Source organism: Orbicella franksi, chromosome 10 (assembly GCF_964199315.1).
Source record: "Orbicella franksi chromosome 10, jaOrbFran1.1, whole genome shotgun sequence".
Classification (NCBI taxonomy): Eukaryota; Metazoa; Cnidaria; class Anthozoa; order Scleractinia; family Merulinidae; genus Orbicella; species Orbicella franksi.
Window position 1 is genome coordinate 27064477 of NC_138154.1, and position 20136 is coordinate 27084612.

A 20136-nucleotide genomic window follows, 5' to 3' on the forward strand; every position below is an offset into this window, starting at 1 on the left:
GCACGCTTATAAAAATAAAATAATAAAGTTACAATAAAAAATAATTTCTTATTTTTACAAAATTATTCAACGCACTTTTTTTTTCTTATAAACAAACCATCATAAAGCAATTTAGCTAGTTTTTAACTTTGTGACACAGTTGCTTTCTCCCTCCCCTCCCCTAAGAAGTATTTGCAAGCCCCAGAGTTTTTCGCCAAGATGGCGTCCATCCTGGATCAGTACATGCAGGCTTCTGCAGGCGAAAACTTGAATCCTTTTCTAGGACCAGACGTCACTGAACCGGTGAATGAAATAAGTACTACTTACTGTTTCCTTAGGACTTCTAAGTAATACTTCCTCCGAAATTTTCTTCCTCGGTGACTTTTTAGTCTATTTTGGACGGGCACTTTGGTGGGCTTGCATGTCTTTTACCGCATTGCATGGTTCAGCTGAAATTAATAAGCTTAATGATTTTTATCATTTATTTGCACCTTCCTGAAATGAAAAATTACCCAGATCTCAACTGGATACATTGATGTTAGAAGCGAGGATGAAGTTCCAATATTTCGGCGGCAAAAGATCAACTTTAGGTAAGCTGATTAACCATTAAGTTAACCTATAAATTAAGCTTGAACGTGACAGTTAAGAAGCGAGAGGCATAGCTGATTTCTTTTGCACACTTCTTGAGTGTTGTTAAGAATTCACAAGTTCTTTTAGTATCACACAATAGTGCACATATGGATCACGTTGACTATTTCCTTTGTAAAACTGGCTGTTTAACAATTAGACCCCAATAGCCCGTGAGGCCACGCCTCATGGGCTATTGACCCGTTGTCCTTGCGGGCTACAGGTCTAACTGTTAAATAGTCAGTTTTACAAAGTAGTATCACCCAACTAGTCGGACAGAAAAGGCAATAATAAAGTTAGCAAATGCAAGTTGAAGAAATATTTATTTCGGAATAAAACGAAAGAAAGTATCATGCTCAGTTGCGCCAATTTTGCTACTCAAGGACTACAGTCCTCTAGTAGCATAGCCAATCAAAATACAGGGTTTGCATTAGTCCACTAGTTGGGTGATACTGAAATATTTTAATGTCCAAGAATTGCATGCACCCAAATACTTGGTGTAGGCGGCATGCATTATATGTATAACTCAATTTATTACACTTTGAACTCACGATCTATTTTCTGATTGGCCGAAAGCGTACAGTGAATTTTCAAAATCAGCGCCTGTGACATCTAGCTGCAGATTATACAATAGTCTTGTCAAGGACATTCAAGGTCATGGGTAATCATGTCTTGCATGACCACGGTGCATGATTTCTAGGGGTAATCATGCCAAGTTGGCGTGCTTTGTGTTGCTTGCCGTCAGTGAAGAAGCAAAAACATGACTTGTTTTAGATTCGGGTTTTTGTGATATCCAGAATAATCAAGGTCTTGGTAAGGGTTATCAGCCTCAACCTTTGGCTTTGGCTGATAACCCCTACCTTGACCTTGATTATTCTGGATATCACAAAAACCTCATCCAATAATTATTGTTTATAGGTGGTCATGCAGCGTAAATACAGACTGTGTACAGGCTGGTCATAAAATGCAGACTGAGGGTAATATTGCAGACTGCAGACCACAAATAAAATGTAGACAATAGATCATAAACTTTTTAAGTGTGTAGTGTTACCATTTGCATTATCAGAGCTTATTGCAAAGAGGCTAACCTGAGCGTTGTAATATAATTCAGGCTAACCTGAGCATTGCTTGGCTAATCTGGAAGTTACTCAGGCTATATCGGAGCATTAGCTGAGTTAACCAGAGTGCAGACTTTCAATATGATTAGAATGAATAATGGTTAATCTGTGTAAGGTTACTACTTGATAAATGGAAAATGGAGGTGAAAGTGGAAGTGTGCACTCCAGTTAGCCTAAATAACACCTTCTGGGCCAAATTAACCTGAATTTATAATTTATATTTTCAGACCTCCAAGCACAATTGTGGATGTTGTGGTCTGCAACAATATGGTGGCCATAGCTCTGAGCAATAATGTCTTAATGAGGCTAGACTTGTCAAACCCTAGTGAAATAGATCGTAAGTATGCAAAGATGTCAGAACTGTTATATCTGTTTGGTTAAAGATGTTCTGTAAATGCTTTTTATCATTGACTCATTAAGAATTTAATAACATTCTCTGTGCAAGTCAACCTTAAAGCCATCAGCTAGCTGTAGCATGATAACTCTTTTTATACACTCAGGTGTTGATATAACCAAACGCGTTGATGACTCTATCCATCGAATCTTCATGGACCCCACAGCTAGACATCTCATTGTCTGCATGAGATCCCAAGAATCCTTTTATTTAGCGAGAAATTCCAAGAAACCCAAACCATTGGCAAAGATGAAGGTACATGTTCTAAAGAAAATAGTTTAATTTGCAACTTCTCTTTTCTTCTGTTTTTCTTTCATGAGTTATTTATAAATAATGTTTTCAATTATTAACTGCTTATTAACCGAGAGTGAGGTCTTAATAGGAAATTCTCAAACTGAGACCTTGCCATATTGACTGAGCGATAGCAAGGTCAATGTGGCAAGGCTAAGGTTTAAGATTTTCCCGTAACGATACAACATTTGAGGTTAATAAATTTTTCATTATATGGCTGTTTGCTTTGTCTTAAGTTTATAACCCATGGGCATTACAGGAGAAGAATGTTACGTTCTAGAGTCAGCTAATCAGAGCATGCATTTTATCGACTACAAACACAAGCCATATAATGATATTATAAATAATTTACTAACTATGCACTGTATAACACAAAAATATATTAATTTTTATTGTTATTTAATTATAGGGGCATCTTATTAATGCCATTGCTTGGAATAAATCCAAACTGACAGAGAGCTCTACCCAGACCATTCTCCTGGGAACAACCAAAGGTTTGTTGTATCAGTCAACCTGTTTGTGAGTGTTAAACTTGTAATCAGACAAATTGTGAGGGTTGAATGTGCAAGCAAGAATTTATCAACCACATGTAACTAAAGGTATTATTTTGCATTTAAATCAGGGGAATCTAAGGTAGTTTGTGTTCATTACTGATATCTCAAGCATTTTAGTTGTTAAGTGAAAAATTTTAGCCCAAGGAAAAATTAGATGAATATATTTAGTGTTTTAGTCAAGAGAGCTTAACAACAGGTTAAAGGAAACGCATTGCCATTATTATACTGTCTAGTATGGGTATTCTGTTGTGAGGCTGTCAGTAACAAAATAAATTTTTTGTTGGACTTCAAGGTCTGATATTCGAAACAGAAGTGGAACCAGAGGAGAAATTTTTTCAAGGTGGTCTGGAAAGATTTTGGAAGCAGGTTAGCCAGATTAATATTAAGTGATAATTACATTAAAAAAGGTGATTTACACCTTGTAGACACACGTTAGGTATTTGATTGTGGAGATGTATTGGATATAAATTAATTAGAATTATTAATCAATGGTTCTGCCCCTCACCCAGTTGTAGCCTGCAGTGCAGGTGTTATTTAGGAGTGGAATGCTAGATAAATCAGGTTTACTTCCTTGCCCCAGTCCTCAGCAGTTACCAAATCCAAGATGGTGGCGTAATAGGAAAATACAAAAATGTGCTTTTGCGCACCCAAAATACGCCTGCACTGCAGGCTAACCCAGTTATTGATGTTTCAAATGGCAACTTGACAGAGATGATGGGTGGGGCTTTCATTGTGGTCCATAACCCGTAACACTTGTTCTTGATGTACAGTATGTCATAGGTGATCTTATTTACCTGTACCTCTTGTTGGTAAAATTCACCCACAAAGAAGTAAGTTCACATCTCTTTCACTTGACTCAGCCAAATAGAAAATGTTTCTATTATAAGTGAAGGTTCAGAGATAGATTATAAAACAAATGGTGGAGGGAGCTGCCAGCAGTCAATTTTATTCACAAGAATCTGAGACATGCTGAATGCTGGTTGTAGCCAGAGAATATACTTAAAATATTACAGTCTATTTTATCTAGAATGACAATATTATAATAAAGAAAAATATCCTCGCGTGAATTGACTGGCATCATGTGGTGTGATATTCACAAGGAGTGGTATATAAAGGTCTGATTATCCCAATGGGAAATAATGCAATACAACCTAATTTATACCTGAAAGAAATCATTTTGTTCTACAATGTAGTTGGCATCAGGTGACTCAGAACTTAATGACCACTGTTATAGGGGTGGAGGTGGGGGTGGGGGTGTAGCTTAGTGGCAATGTCCCTATCCTGCATTGTATTTGCTTCATGTTACAGATAATCAGGGTACAGGAATGTAATTCATCAGATCAGTTAGTTGTCTCCCAACCTCCAAGAAGTGCCTTCATTATGATAATGATATAAATCCACCCCTATCCTTAAAATTAAAGGTGAAGAGAAGGTGAAATTACTCGATCAAAGTCTTTGACGAAAAATAGCCTGGTATAAAAATGAAGTTGGTTTAGTCATGGAGATTGACTACCTTTGGGTAACAGCAATTTGAAATAAGATAAGCCCCCACCCTGGGTGCTTAATCAAGGCAATACAGCTAGGGCCACAATTTTTTTGAAGGGTGGCAGCTTGCTTTTTAGGTATGTGTACTGTAGCAGTGAAAGTTTTGTTTTATTTCAGCTGTACAGTGTGAACTCTAGTGGTGATCCAGAAGAGTCAATCTATGGAATCATGTTTGAGAAATTTCCTGCAACTCCAAAATCTGATAGGAAGTATTTCATTATGGTGTCAACACTGAGGTACAGCAATTTATCATTACCTCTTTTTGGTGAAATTGTTGCAAGGAGAATTTATTGAATGTATTAAGTTACTTTTTTTATTTTTAGGTAGAAAGGTAGGTATTCAATTCTTAGGCAATGTATTGAAAGTAATCATGAGATAAGTTCTAGCAGTATATTCTACTGCAGAATGAGTTCTTTGTAGGTAGGATAGGTTCCATGTGAATGATTTATGTACAAACAACCAAATGTTGCAAAATAATTTTTTCTTTAAATTTGTCTTGTACAGTCGTATGTATCAGTTTATTGGTGATGCATCAGGCACAGACTCACTGGATTTTCAGCCATTGTTTGCAGATTACGAAAATAACCCAGGTACTGGTTCAAAACTCATATCCAAGTTCTGTTCTCATCTTACATGTTGCTACAAAGAATTATTTAATCATATCCATGAACTTCTATTTAATAGCACCCTTCCCACTTCTTATGGCTTCTTTTTGTCTTCCCTTCCTGTATTCTTTCTTACCTTATTTATCTTTTGTCTCATTCTACTTTTGCTGTTTTTGTCACTCATTCTCCTCCCTCTATTTTTTCTCTAACTCCTTTTATCTTAGTTCCTTTTTTCCTGCTGTTTCATCCTTATGCCTGTTTGTCTGCCCATCCATTCATTCATCCCTCCATCTGTCCCTCTTTCCAGGCTTTTAGCCAGATGGGTGTCCAGGCATCCTGTGGACGGCCATTTTCTATGGAAAATTTTTTTATTTTTCATATGTTGCCTTATAAATTGCTCATTTGAGCAGGCCCTATAGCACATTTTGGACAGCCACTTTTCAAATTCTGGCTTAAGTCCTGCCTCTTTCAGATCCCTTTCTCTCTTCTCTCCCTCTTTTCATCTTCCATATGTCTTACCTTTCTTTCCCTCCTCTCTTGTAACATTTTTCAGTGTTTTTTTTATCATCACTTTTTTTTTATCATACTTGTTTATTATCTCCACATTTTCTTTGGTATATCTACCAGGTGTTGGAACTTGACTGGTGTGTACATGACTTTCATATTTATTTATTATGATTATTTTTTACAGCACCTTTCCTTCAGATGCCAGGTGCTTTGGATTCTAGTGAGTTAGCATTGTTTTACCCTAAAGTCAGAGGTCTACCAAGATCTTTTGCATGGCTCACAGGTCTGTCATAAAAAGAATAATACCTATTGATGAATGTGATTTTATAAAAATTATTACATTTACTGTGTGTATTAAATATAATATTGGAAGTTAAGGAAGATTCTAATTAGTCGGTTACCCAATCTATGTGGGAAAAAGGTATAGTTATCCAAAGAGGCATCAGAGCTCGAAAAAAGTGCTATCCCAGTGTCCTGGACAAACTGAAGATTTTCCTTTTGGGCAGCTAACTTTTCATTTGACTTGGCCAATGGGTAAGAGATCATGCAAGTCATTTTAATTAACCAACTAAGTCATTAAAAGAGCAAACTAAGACTTGTACTGGGCAAGCAAAATTTGATAGCTACTTGTCCCAAGGACAGCTGGAATTCAAGTTTTTTTTTCAAGCCCTGGGAGTTAAACCTATCACAAGCCTTTAGGTACCAGTTAATTGCTCCACTGACGAGCAAGCTGCAGGTGACCTGTGAGAGCTAGAGCATTTATTTTTAGATTGGCAAACTTCTCCCTTACTACTGAAATGGTTTCTTGCTTTGAGTGAGAATGTACATGCATAGAAAGAAATGATGAAAGAACTTGCAGTGGAATTTCTTTTTCATGCTTTATTTATTTGTTGTCAACAGTTTGGCCATAATTGTTGGCCTAATACCATATTCTTCACCTATGTATGCAGGGCTTCAAATAACGGCCGGTCAATGGACAATGTCCAGTCAAAAAGAGGTTTTGTCCAGTCAAATCCTTAGATGGCCAGACAATTCGTCTGGTCGTTCAGTTACGCTGGTAAGGAAAAAATGTCAGAGTTTCAAGTTTTAGATATTTAAAGGTTCAATATTATTGACATTTATGGAAAAGGAAGGGAAAAAGGTGGATACTTAACTACCAGACCAAGAACTTTTAAGAAATGATTCATAATAGTCATAAAATTCCTAGCTATCATTGCAAATTTTCGCACAAATGTGATACTGATTTTGCTTTACCATGCGTGCACTCTTCTTGCATTGAGATCGGTGCTCATGTACAATAAACGCTTTGAAAATTTACTTGTTTCATAATTAAACATCGTGTGAAGGAGGGAGGGGCACTTCTATAGCAAAAAGATGTAATTGATGTTTGTCTGGCCAAAAATGAGATACGTCTGAGCAAAAATAGGTTTGACTGGACAGTTTGACTGGCACCAGCCGGGAAATTATTTGAAGCCCTGGTATGACAGTGACGCCCCCGGCCAAATTTTTCTTGGAGTAACCTGGTGTTATAAAGGATGAGATTATCTCATCCTTTATAACACCACATTTTTTCAGTTTGAAAGCCCTGGAGATGTAGAGCCTGAAGGGCTTTATTTATATTGGACTAGTATGATATGGACAGTGCCCATTACTCTTGATCACTCATTGCTGCAGCAGCTGAGGATTTCTCTGAGTGTCATTAACATCATCATAATCATCAGTTATTTGCCATCAAAAGAAGTATATATAATTATATTAATTATTACATCAAGATTTGAGATTTTCTTCGCTCCACCCCTCCCCTATCCTTCCTCTTGCCTATCATTGACCCCCTTGGTAAAACTTTCTTTCTCTCCCCAGTCTTCCACTGCATGAAAAATTCAAGATGGCGGCTAAACTTTTTACCATGTGAGCGCTCGCTCGAAAAAATCTCGCCTGCTCTGCAGGCTAGACTTATAGGGGAGGCTGCCTCAACTGATGAACCCCACCTTACCATTTACGCCACCAAGGCTACTTGCAATTATAATGTTTTTGGCAGGCTCCACTGTTTGTTCGCCCAGCAAACATTTGAACTGGTGCATTGATGCAGGTACTCTTTATTTCACAGGAAGTGGTGTTTACTTTGGCCAACTGGACTTCAATCCTCTGGACTCTTGTGACAACATCACAGCAGAAACAAAATTGTTACAGTATCCTAACTTCATGAATTTCCTTCTACATGTGATCAGACAGTATTATAAACCTGTCAACTGTGGGATAATTGTCAGCATACTGTTACCTTCAGACGGTTGTTTATGTCCATGATTGTGTGGTTTCATATAAAATTATATCACTTATTGACTAGTAGTGTCCTGAATGTGTATTATCTAATCATGCAGTATTCAAACTGAGTCCCAATCTTGAGTCCCATTCTGACCACTAGCTGGAGTTGTCATCAGCCGGCTTGTGTTTTGTGGCAACCCCAAGTTCAACTCCTCAGCCATATACATGAATGTGTTTGTATGCTTGTAAATAGCTAACTGGTTTATCTCCTGCTAGGTGGGGTTGGGCTTTGTTATCACATGTTTCATTTAAAATATTATTTTGTTTTCAATCAACATATAATTGTGGAGATGATGATAGATGCGAATACAGCCATAACTACTACTTTGTTTTTTCAGGTCTTTTTTCCAGTAGTGCTATGGCTGCATTGCATGTATCATCATGTCTACATTTAATTGCTACTGTTGGTCATCTATCACCAACATTTAATTGCTCATAACTACAAGCGTTTATGCTCTAAGGCTATAATCTAAAAGTAACAAAATTATTCTTAACTGTTACACAAGATACAAGCTGGTAGAAGGACAAGAGACAACTCCTCCTTTGTCCATTGGCCTGACTGGTTTCCATGCTCTCATGCTTTACAAAAACAAGTAGGTCTATAGTCTGCTAGTCTGTTATTTTTCCTAAGTAATTGTTTAGTCATTTTAGTGAGTTAGCTTTTTTTGTTCTATTAGTTAGTTATTTACTGTTAAACACATTGAGTTACGAAATGCGCCCTACCAAAAATGTAAATTATTATTATTATTATTTTTTTTTTTTTAATTATAATTATTGCTTTGATGAACCACACATTGTTTTTAAAGGTCATTTTTTAATGAAGACAATACATGTTTCAGATGAGATATCATCCATCGTCATTTGTACAGTGAGAAATAAAATGAAAATATGCAATAAATAGTATAACTGAGTGAGATATTAACAAGAATAATTAAGGATGAAGGCCTAAAATGAAAATATGCAATAAATAGCATAACAGAGTGAGATATTAACAAGAATAATTAAGGATGAAGGTCGGCGCAAACAAAAAAAAGGGTCAGTTATTATTATTATTGTCTTCGTTGTTGTTGTTGTTGTCGTTATTATTATTATTATTATTATTATTATTATTATTATTATTATTATTATAAGGAGACTCCACCAAAGCTTAAAAGCATAAACTAAGTAACATAAGACAGAGAGATGTAAATTGTTATTCCTCCTGGATGGGATATGTATAGTGGACTACTATAGTTCAAGGCTTACCTGTGAATGACGTGCAATGACCCTGGTCAGCACTTGAGCTCAGACCACTCATTACCAGAGTCCAAAGTTAAACACATAACATTTGAATTGATGTTTTTGTTTCTTCCTAATGCTTATAACCAGGTTTGAGGCAGTGTCACTTCTCAGTGAACAAGTTGTGTTTGAAGATCTACTCCCACCTCGGGTCGGTATTATGTTCACTTTTAGACCAATAGAATAAAGTAAGAGTATAGTCTAGTATGTATACTGTTAATTTTTCAAAGTTACAATGGAGTGCTTAAGGTTTCACACCAATCTCAGTCTACTGTTCAACTGGTCTTCAATAGTGATATGTGAGGACTCTAGGAACGTATTTAGCAACTGGATTGAAATCAAAAAAATGTACACATACTCAGTCTTCTTAGTCGTACCATCCAAACATAGCTATTAATTAACTCTACATGCTGTAATAGACAGCCTTGTTAAGATGAGACAGGATGACAAAAATAGTAACCACACCAGAGATGGTTTTGTTTTTAGTTAGGATCATTGGACTCCACTGCCAAGTGGGAGGCAAATAATTTACTGTAGGCAGGCAAAATTGCCAACTGCTGGCACATTTTTACAGCCTAACTGAATGCAATATCCAGCTTACAAAAGAGATCAAAGATTGTCATGTCTCTGTCTGCTACCTAAATTAGTAGATAAAAATAATGATTATTAATAAATTAGAAAACAGTCCTAAGAAAATATGTGTGCTGATTGGTTAAAAATCGTGTTTCTATAACTCGATGGAAACAAAGAACTAGCATGAGCTGTTGACGTCATGATGGCGCGAGCAAAGAGAATTTACATTCTGATGACCAAAGTGAACAAGCTGTTTTTCTTTTTTTCGTCGCAGTGTTTTCTAAAAGAAATAGAAAACATGTTCTCCATGTTTCTATCGAGTTATAGAAACACTCATGAAAGTTTGGGAGAACTTGAAAAAGCTGCGGAAACACTCGCCTGCAGCTCGTGTTCCCACAGCATTTCTCATTCTCCCAAACTTCCACTCGTGTTTCTATAACTCGATAGAAACACAGTACATGTTTTCTATTTCTTAATTATTGTAATAATTTTATTATAATAATGATATCTCTCTTTTGTAGTACGGTGCAATGAGAGGTCTGTGTGTTGATACTGTCAAGAAATCTGTATGGATATTCTCCGATTCTGCTATTTTCCAGTACCATGTTACAAGAGAAAGCAGGTACTTGCAGCTTTGCAACTGGCTATTATACTAAACAAGTCAACTGTAACAATTACTTTTATTGCAAAGTCATGTGACTGTAAAGTGTTTTTCCTACTATAATTAAAGTAATTGTATCTATAACAAAATTCTCGATCGTGATTGGTTCTCCACGCACCTATTTTTCGCATAATCGGCATGCAATCTTGTGGGTGTCCAATTACAGGTATCCAATTTGAACTTTTTGTAATTGGATGCCTGTAAGTGGACACCAACGTGATTTGCATGTCAATTAGGCGCACTTTTGGCTTCCTTTGCACTGTTTTTCACAGTTTTCAAAGCTTATGGAAAGCACTACAGACATTTTTGCTCAAACGAAGTTCTCAAAAGACATTTTTAATTCCAAAATTTGTTATAGATATGATTAATTAGTAATTGGACCTCATGTTGTACAATTCAAGGAGTAATTGTGCTCGTAATTTCAAATCGGCCTCACGCTTAACATCATAATTTTGTTGAATGCATAATCATGTTTAAATAATAGTTATGTGTTCTAAGTGTTATTCGAAGTTACTTCTTAGGTGCAAGTTGCCAGTGAATAAGTTAAGTTCCATCAACAGGATGTGTAGATATATACAGGTTATTAATGTGTAGTTAGGACAACTTTCAGTTCATAGATCTTGAGTCAGTTTATCTTCCATTCTTTTGGTCTGTAGAGATGTCTGGAGAATGTACCTTGAACGAGGAGAATTTGAATTAGCCAAGGAATATTGTAAGGTAAAAATTTTAAAAACGAAAATTATAAACTAAGTAGATAATCTCTTATTAGGAGCTGCTCATGAAGCCAACCATGATCACTTGTTTCTCTTCTGAATTTCATTTCTCATTTAGTGATCAGTTTTTTTTCCCATTGATCTTCTAATCTCAGTCAGATGCTGAACTGACAGCATGATACATCAGTGATACAAAATCCAATCCTGCTGCAGTACAAGCTCTGAAACAAAGCGATCTTCACCACTTGCTTTACTTTTGTTTGTTTCAAATGTCCCTGTGCATGGCTTGCTCTTATTAGGAATGGAATGTGTACTATGTGACTGTTAGCTGCAAAGGGACCACAGACACATTTCCATTATTTTAATGAAAACATTATTGCAATAGTCTAATTTTGTTAAAGAAATTACTGAATGATATAAGTACACCAAAGCTTCAATTTAAAGGAACATAATTTATGTAACACGCTACACACATGTCTTTGAAATTGATTCTTTTTATGTGATCTGCTAAAATTGATCTGCAAAAATTGCTAAAAACTATTAATTACAATTTGCTCTACTTTCAACAACTAAATTGATATCTTCATAAATTATGACCAAAAGCACTTAGTGATTATTTCAACACTGTTTTCACAAAAAATACTGACAGCAAATTAAATTGCTACAATTGTAATTCTTTTGTCCCTTTAAAGAAATCTCCAAAAACCGGCTTAGGCATGGCAAAACTGATTCCTGTACATCAATTTTGTATTGTAAATGGTACATGTAAGTAGAAGTTGCAAGCACATAGTTTTTGTACGACATGCTAATGCAACCTTATGCACTTACAAGTTCATTTGTGATGGTGACAACAAAACGAGCGCCATGAAAACAGACTTTACTGTAGTTATAATCTGTATGTATCACTGACAGGATAATCCTGCAAATTTGGACAAAGTTTTAACTAAGCAAGCTGAGGAGCTTTTTGACAACAAGAGGTAATTAAATTATTTTACTTTGTCAGAGACATGATAATTATAATTTCCACCAGTAATTCTTCAAATTTATATGACTTTGCATCTAGGGTAGCATTGCTAAAATGTTTCTTCACAGAGGTAGAAAATATGGTTTTTGCTGTAAACATGCTGTAAAGGTACCTAGCGAATTAAATTGAATGGAATGGTATCAAGAGTTATTCTGAGGTTGGTGTGTTGATTGATTGGTTGGTGGTTTCAATTGATTAATTGATTGATTGATTGATTGATTGATTATTTAATGAATGAATGATTGATTGGTTCTAAAGTTGGTTGGGTGATTAGATGATTGACTGATTGATCGATTGATTGAATGAATGAATGAATGAATGAATGAATGATTGATTGGTTAGGTGATTGGCTTATTAAGTGATTGACTGATTGATTGATTGATTGATTGATTGATTGATTGATTGATTGCTTGCTTGCTTGCTTGCTTGCTTGGCTGATTAATTGATTGACTGATTGATTGATTGATTGATTGATTGGCCAATAGATTGAATGACAGACTGACAGACCGACAAACCAACCAACAGACTGATGGATAGACTAACAGACGAATGGACCAACGGACCGACAACTGACCGACTGATTGATTTACCAGTAATCTGAATGACCAAACAACTTAGCGACAGACCAATGTATAATATACCATTGAACTGACAGTTTTAGTTATTGATTACAGTTGGTTGAGGTCATTGATTGATTAATTGCCATTATAGCTACACCAATGCTGCCAAGTGCTATGCTCAAGCACAAGTCTCTTTTGAAGAAGTTGCCTTAAAGTTTATTCAAGTGGGGGAGAGACAGGCCTTAAGAATGTTCCTGCTGAAAAAACTTGATAGTCTTAAAAACCAGGTAAGATTAAGTGTTCTTTTTTAAGTCTTGATATTCCAGCACCTAACCTTCCTTAGAACTCATGTTGGTCTTTGATATTTATTGTCATGTTGTTTGTCTGTCTGTAATTTAGGACAAGACGCAAATGACGATGTTGATTATGTGGTTGATAGAACTGTATTTGAATGACCTGGGCAGTTTAAAAGAGAGTGATGCAAAATCAAAACGCAAAGACCTGGAGGAGGAGTTCAGGAAATTCCTGGCACAAACCAAAGTCAAGGTGAGTGACTTCTAATGTAACCAACACAATGATGACAGCTGTATACAAAGGTTAATAGCTGATTGATGGATGAACAGCCATTGGCTAGATAGAGCTCAATAACTCAGTAATGGCTGGCAAATGATGGTTGGCCAAAGTATGGGTAATGACTGACTTGTAAGTGGATGCTCGATGGCAGATGAAAAGTTGACAAGTAGCTACTGGTGAATGGCTGGCCTAAGAAAGCTGTTTTTCCATGTTATTAGTACTAGTTGGTGAAATGCCTTTCCAGGGAATCATTTTCTACTAATTTAAGTGTATATCAAGCTAATTTGAGTAAATATACAATTTTGCAGACATGTTTGGACCAGAACAGAAAAACTGCTTATGATTTGATTGCTAGTCATGGAGATGTGGAAAATTTAATATTCTTTGCTATGTTGATGCAAGGTGTGTCTCTGTGTGAACTGGATTTAGTTTAAATATAGAATATTACAGATTTAATTGAAAAATGTAGAAATAGGAATGTGATTTCTAATAGTATCCTGTCACACAAGGTTACATTTAACTTTAAATGAATAACAATTTGGCAATATATAATGTAGCACTTTGTTGTGTGTTTTGAACTGCAGGAGAGAGATCATTTTAAATATGTGAGAGATTGTCACGGTAATCTGTGCAACTTGAGTAGTAATTGTTAAAATATCAAAACCCTGGAAAACAAATCGGACTTGAGTGGCATGGGATTCTAACCCATGTGTGATACTAGTGATAACGGTACAGTGTTCACCCCCAGACTGCCAACAGTGGTATCAAGTTAATTGGGAGTTGGTCAGGTGAAGCCTTAATTTTTTGGTGGCTGCAGTGATCTTCATCCTTAATTATTCTTGTTAATATCTCACTTGGTTATACTATTTATTGCATATTTTCATTGTATTTCTCACTGTACAACTGACGATGGATGATGTCTCATCCGAAACTGATATTGTCTTCATTAAAAAATGAACTTCAAAAACATTGTGTGGTTCATCAAAGCAAAATTAATAATTGTGGTAAAATTGTTTCAGATTTTGAGCATGTAATTAGCCACCATATTCAACATGATGACTTCATGGCAGCATTGGAAGTTCTCATTAAACAGGTCAGAAAGTTCAATGTTGTTTTGAAGAAGGAATTTCCTTTGGTTACCTGCTGGAAATTTAAAAGTGTTCATTTTATTACAAAATAATAATATATAGCCACTGCGTAAAATTGTAATACATTTCACTAGGTGAACAAAACAGGCCTTTCTCTTTGCCTGCTCAATTCTTCCGCATGTTTGCCACTTTAGAAATGACAACAAAACTGGGGCGGTCTCATCTTGCAGTGGCCCTTGGGATCATTACTGGGGACAATATTGCTTCTCCTTGTTTTTTTTGTAAAATAAAAGCAAACTTAAGTAGTTAAGGTAAAGATTTAAGAATGGCTGACTGTTAGGATCGAGAAACGCCGGTCAACGACCCATTTGGCAAATCGCTCATATTTTGCCCAAAGATACCCTTAGGTGACCTAATTCTAAAAATCATATTATAAGGTTCCAGCGAATTTTTATTTTTCAGAAATTCGCGAAAATTTGAAAGCGCGGTCAAAGTGCGGTTTTTCGTGTAATAAAATGACCGAAATAAGGTGCGAGGACGAAGCGCTGCTAAAGTCTTAAAATAAATTAAATTGACCTCAAACTTCACACAAATGTGGAACAACCACTCTAATTTATTCCTCGTTTTAAACTAATCTCAGATATTTTGATATAGTGGTTTTCCAAACCATTTTAAAAACACCTATGAAGCGTGTGAAAAATAACGACAAAATATTGGTCATGTTTAACAGCATAAAAATGCACCTGGTACCTCACTTTCCGATTATTTTACTTTACAGCCTTAAAATATCATTATTAAACATATACCATGCCAAGTTTCATGCTCGAACTCGCAGTATTTCCCTTTGAGAAAAACGAAAATCTATGTCAATGTGTTGCGCGCAAATAACACAACAGTTATACATGAACAATAGACAAATCAATTTCAAAAGCGAAAGTAAACGGCTATCATTAATCAATCAATTCAATCAATTAAGCAATTCACTGCTATCAGTAGAAACATAATGTCCTCATAATGTCCACTACATAAAAACTGTTTTTAGACGTTTTCGATTAAAACATAGCCCGTTAACTTTGCTTAATTTCCTATCCGCCGTCATGTCTAGTTTGTCATCCCGTGTATTTCTTAATGTAAACAACACTGTGAATGGTTCTCATAACAAACGCACAGAGGTTTCCTGGAACCTCGATGTTTTCGATTCACCAAAACGCTTTAAGTTCGTCAAGACACAATAATGGGTCAACTTGGAATGCTGTTTAGCATTAAGGACGTTAAGGACTGTAAATTAATCGAGTTGAAACATCTTGAGGCAAATCAAAATCGCGCCCTTATTCTAATTGCTAAACAGCCGATCTCCGTTCAAGTTCAAGAAGTCGAGAGGTTAATTCGGCAATGTATCACCGGTACAACAACAAAATCAAACCGAGGTCATCAAAAGTGTAAGTTTAAAAGTGTAGTGGCAAGTTCGAAGTAAATTTCGCCTATATAAATTGGAAACAAGAAGTGAAACGGTCTGACCCGAAACAAATAAACGAAATATTAATACGGCTAATTTAATCCGAAAATGTTGCAGAAAACATACCTAAAAGCCGTCGATTCCCCTCAATACCACTCCACATTGCCTTAAAGAGGCCAAGCTTTCTGCTGTAAGAATCAGGGGCCTCATGAATCTGTTTTTATTATATCAGCAACCATGCTGCATGGCTGATATTCGAGACTCAGTAAAAGTTGTCACACAACCGTACGAGCAGCCCAGTCACGCTTTCACTGCTTTCGCGAAAATGTTCAACATTTCGCAATTACAAGTTTAAAGTAGTGACAGTAGATTGAAATGCGCTTTTTAAAGCCGTCCTATCCAGGAGCAATTATTTCTTGTTCTTGAATGGCTTTTAGTTGTAGCTACAGTCGGGGAAGGGGGGGGGGTACTCCCGGAAATTTCGAATATCTGTATGCTGTGGAAGATTAAAGTGGTCTCTAGCTCTTAACGCCAACACTGAAACACCAGATGATTGTCGAAGTATCACAGGGATCACTAAGCAAAATAATTTTGAGTTTAGCTCCGCTGAGTCAGATACCTGTTGGCGCGCATATTGCATTGACCGTGGACAGGTGGAAAAACAGTTAAACCGGAAAAGCCTGTTGCACATTGTAATTCAGCGTTGTCCAACACGCAATCGGTCTGGTTGTAATGTTAATCGTATTTGATAGAATCTCAAGTTTTCTTTCGACACATACTCACGTACTGGGGTGGTGACATACTACTAGATGGGCGTGGCCGGGCGCCACGAGTCAAGTCAGTCAACTCGCAAAGCTCAACCGAGAAGAGTGATAGTGAACCACTGGTGGAAGGACTGCAGATTGTCCCTACGCCTTACCCTAATAGTCCTCTGTGTTATTCTAATGAACTGATGCTGTTACAATGATACTATTTAGGTTTATGAACATGCTAATGGGCAGGGGTTTCTTTTGCAATTTAGTCAGACATCGCTCTTTGTTTATTTCTGCTGGAAGCCTCGTTCTCTGAAGGAGACTTCAGGTCATTTTGTAAAGAGGTACGAACACTGCGACCTTAACATCAGTGCCAGTATCAACGGGTGTGACCGAGGAAGCGTCTGCTGATGTTTCCATGGATAGTAACCATGCACGACAGGGTGTATTAATGCCTTCAAGGCAGCTGCATTCGTATCTTTCATAGGCTTTCTACTTTAGAGAGGCACTTGTCACTGGAGAAATGTACTTAGTCCCTGGAGAGACATTCCCTTATGGACTTAGCCAAAATGTGCTACAAACCCTGCTTGGAGCAAGCGTTGGCGCTTAACTCAAAGCCACAGTAGGTCACCAAGAAGTCCTTGTTGCTTTAAAAGGGGGTTGGGCTCTCAGGGCAGTCAATGACAAGCAGCAATCGTATCTCATGGCAAAATCCCGCGTTGGTCAAACGACAGGCCGAAAGCTTGACGCCGAAATGGTGGCGCGGGAGATGCGCAGAGCCCGGGACCCTTATAATATTCGTCTTTTTCAGGTGCTACTTTTTCTCTCACAAAGTGACGCTCTGCGCCAAAGTGATCCTGATGAGATGCATGTTCAGGCATCTGAAGAGGAGAGCAATTTTAGTCAAGTAAAGGAAGTTGTAGAAATAGTTCAGCTCCAACATCCTTTGGTATACGACCAGCAAGACCCCTGTGCCTTGGCGATGGACGGTGGCCTAAAGAACCTGAAACTGCCTATGCTACGGTGCGGGTGCGAAGACATGGGATTAGATATACCTCTCCCATTCGTGCGCGGAATAGCTCCATACTCAGCGCTTGTGAAGTATTTTACTAACAACTGCACTTGCCGGAAGTATTCTTAGGAACCGTCGATGTTTAACTTCTTCGGTATTGAGCAAACATCTCTTGCCGGGGGGGGGGGGGGGAGGATCGTCAAATTTTTGTAGAGAGGGAGTGGGAGTAGAAGAGGGAGATCCTTTAGAGGAAAAACTAACGGCCGAATCGTCTCAACCTCGTTCCCAGCGAATTTGGGAACAAGAGGGTGGTAAGATGAGAGACTCTGGGAACGAGGTTGGAATCGTCACGCTTTCCAAATTCGCTGCAGCGATTAATTTGCCTTTATCAACTTAGAAACAGATGATCTAATGTACTTTTTCCGACACTGCGCGCAGGCGCAGCGCAACAGTGCCCTAACAAACTAATCACTCTAGAAAATCTGAAAACATAGATCTCGCGAACAGCTTACTTTCCTTAAAATAGTTTTTCACAGAGAACTACTTATTAATGATTCTTTTATACTGCAAAAGAAAACCTTTACCATTAGCATGTTCATAAAGCTAAATAGTATCATTGTAACAGCATCAGTTCATTAGAATAACACAGAGGACTATTAGGGTAAGGCGTAGGGACAATCTGCAGTCCTTCCACCAGTGGTTCACTATCACTCTTCTCGGTTGAGCTTTGCGAGTTGACTGACTTGACTCGTGGCGCCCGGCCACGCCCATCTAGTAGTATGTCACCACCCCAGTACGTGAGTATGTGTCGAAAGAAAACTTGAGATTCTATCAAATACGATTAGCATTACAACCAGACCGATTGCGTGTTGGACAACGCTGAATTACAATGTGCAACAGGCTTTTCCGGTTTAACTGTTTTTCCACCTGTCCACGGTCAATGCAATATGCGCGCCAACAGGTATCTGACTCAGCGGAGCTAAACTCAAAATTATTTTGCTTAGTGATCCCTGTGATACTTCGACAATCATCTGGTGTTTCAGTGTTGGCGTTAAGAGCTAGAGACCACTTAAACTTCCACAGCATACAGATATTCGAAATTTCCGGGAGTACCCCCCCCCCTTCCCCGACTGTAGCTACAACTAAAAGCCATTCAAGAACAAGAAATAATTGCTCCTGGATAGGACGGCTTTAAAAAGCGCATTTCAATCTACTGTCACTACTTTAAACTTGTAATTGCGAAATGTTGAACATTTTCGCGAAAGCAGTGAAAGCGTGACTGGCTGCTCGTACGGTTGTGTGACAACTTTTACTGAGTCTCGAATATCAGCCATGCAGCATGGTTGCCGATATAATAAAAACAGATTCATGAGGCCCCTGATTCTTACAGCAGAAAGCTTGGCCTCTTTAAGGCAATGTGGAGTGGTATTGAGGGGAATCGACGGCTTTTAGGTATGTTTTCTGCAACATTTTCGGATTAAATTAGCCGTATTAATATTTCGTTTATTTGTTTCAGGTCAGACCGTTTCACTTCTTGTTTCCAATTCATATAGTCGAAATTTATTTCGAACTTGCCACTACACTTTTAAACTTACACTTTTGATGACCTCGGTTTGATTTTGTTGTTGTACCGGTGATACATTGCCGAATTAACCTCTCGACTTCTTGAACTTGAACGGAGATCGGCTGTTTAGCAATTAGAGTAAGGGCGCGATTTTGATTTGCTTCAAGATATTTCAACTCGATTAATTTACAGTCCTTAACGTCCTTAATGCTAAACAGCATTCCAAGTTGACCCATTATTGTGTCTTGACGAACTTAAAGCGTTTTGGTGAATCGAAAACATCGAGGTCCCAGGAAACCTCTGTGCGTTTGTTATGAGAACCATTCACAGTGTTGTTGACATTAAGGAAATACACGGGATGACAAACTAGACATGACGGCGGACAGGAAATTAAACAAAGATCGAAAACGTCTAAAAACAGTTTTTATGTAGTGGACATTATGAGGACATTATGTTTCCACTGATAGCAGTGAATTGCTTAATTGATTGAATTGATTAATGATAGCCTTTTACTTTCGCTATTGAAATTGATTTGTCTCTTGTTTGTGTATAACTGTTGTGTCATTTGCACCCAACACATTGACATAGATTTTCGTTTTTCTCAAAGGGAAATACTGCGAGTTCGAGCATGAAACTTGGCATGGTATATGTCTAATAATGATATTTTAAGGCTGTAAAGTAAAATAATCGGAAAGTGAGGTACCAGGTGCATTTTTATGCTGTTAAACATGACCAATATTTTGCCGTTATTTTTCACACGCTTCATAGGTGTTTTTAAAATGGTTTGGAAAACCACTATATCAAAATATCTGAGATTAGTTTAAAACGAGGAATAAATTAGAGTGGTTGTTCCACATTTGTGTGAAGTTTGAAGTCAATTTAATTTATTTTAAGACTTTAGCAGCGCTTCGTCCTCGCACCTTATTTCGGTCATTTTATT

The 20136-nt window shown here is 37.3% G+C and overlaps 1 protein-coding gene across 2 annotated transcripts in view; it reads left to right on the forward strand.

Moving 5' to 3' along the window:
• The first annotated feature begins 108 nt into the window (after positions 1 to 108).
• The window catches only part of LOC145500902 (vacuolar protein sorting-associated protein 18 homolog), a 27558-nt gene continuing 7530 nt past the window's right edge, over positions 109 to 20136 (forward strand). Inside the window, exons 1-19 of one of the 2 annotated variants that reach the window (XM_081480439.1) lie at positions 109 to 282; positions 496 to 569; positions 1952 to 2061; positions 2225 to 2373; positions 2819 to 2903; positions 3256 to 3329; positions 4626 to 4744; positions 5013 to 5098; positions 5805 to 5903; positions 7728 to 7809; positions 8449 to 8535; positions 9311 to 9371; positions 10315 to 10415; positions 11111 to 11171; positions 12080 to 12144; positions 12903 to 13038; positions 13151 to 13297; positions 13633 to 13726; positions 14344 to 14417. In XM_081480439.1, coding sequence (XP_081336565.1) covers positions 199 to 282; positions 496 to 569; positions 1952 to 2061; positions 2225 to 2373; positions 2819 to 2903; positions 3256 to 3329; positions 4626 to 4744; positions 5013 to 5098; positions 5805 to 5903; positions 7728 to 7809; positions 8449 to 8535; positions 9311 to 9371; positions 10315 to 10415; positions 11111 to 11171; positions 12080 to 12144; positions 12903 to 13038; positions 13151 to 13297; positions 13633 to 13726; positions 14344 to 14417 — 1788 coding nt within the window. In that variant the 5' untranslated portion in view covers positions 109 to 198. Of the gene's footprint in view, positions 296 to 495; positions 570 to 1951; positions 2062 to 2224; positions 2374 to 2818; positions 2904 to 3255; positions 3330 to 4625; positions 4745 to 5012; positions 5099 to 5804; positions 5904 to 7727; positions 7810 to 8448; positions 8536 to 9310; positions 9372 to 10314; positions 10416 to 11110; positions 11172 to 12079; positions 12145 to 12902; positions 13039 to 13150; positions 13298 to 13632; positions 13727 to 14343; positions 14418 to 20136 lie in introns of both variants that reach the window. The other variant, XM_081480440.1, reaches the window with a different exon arrangement.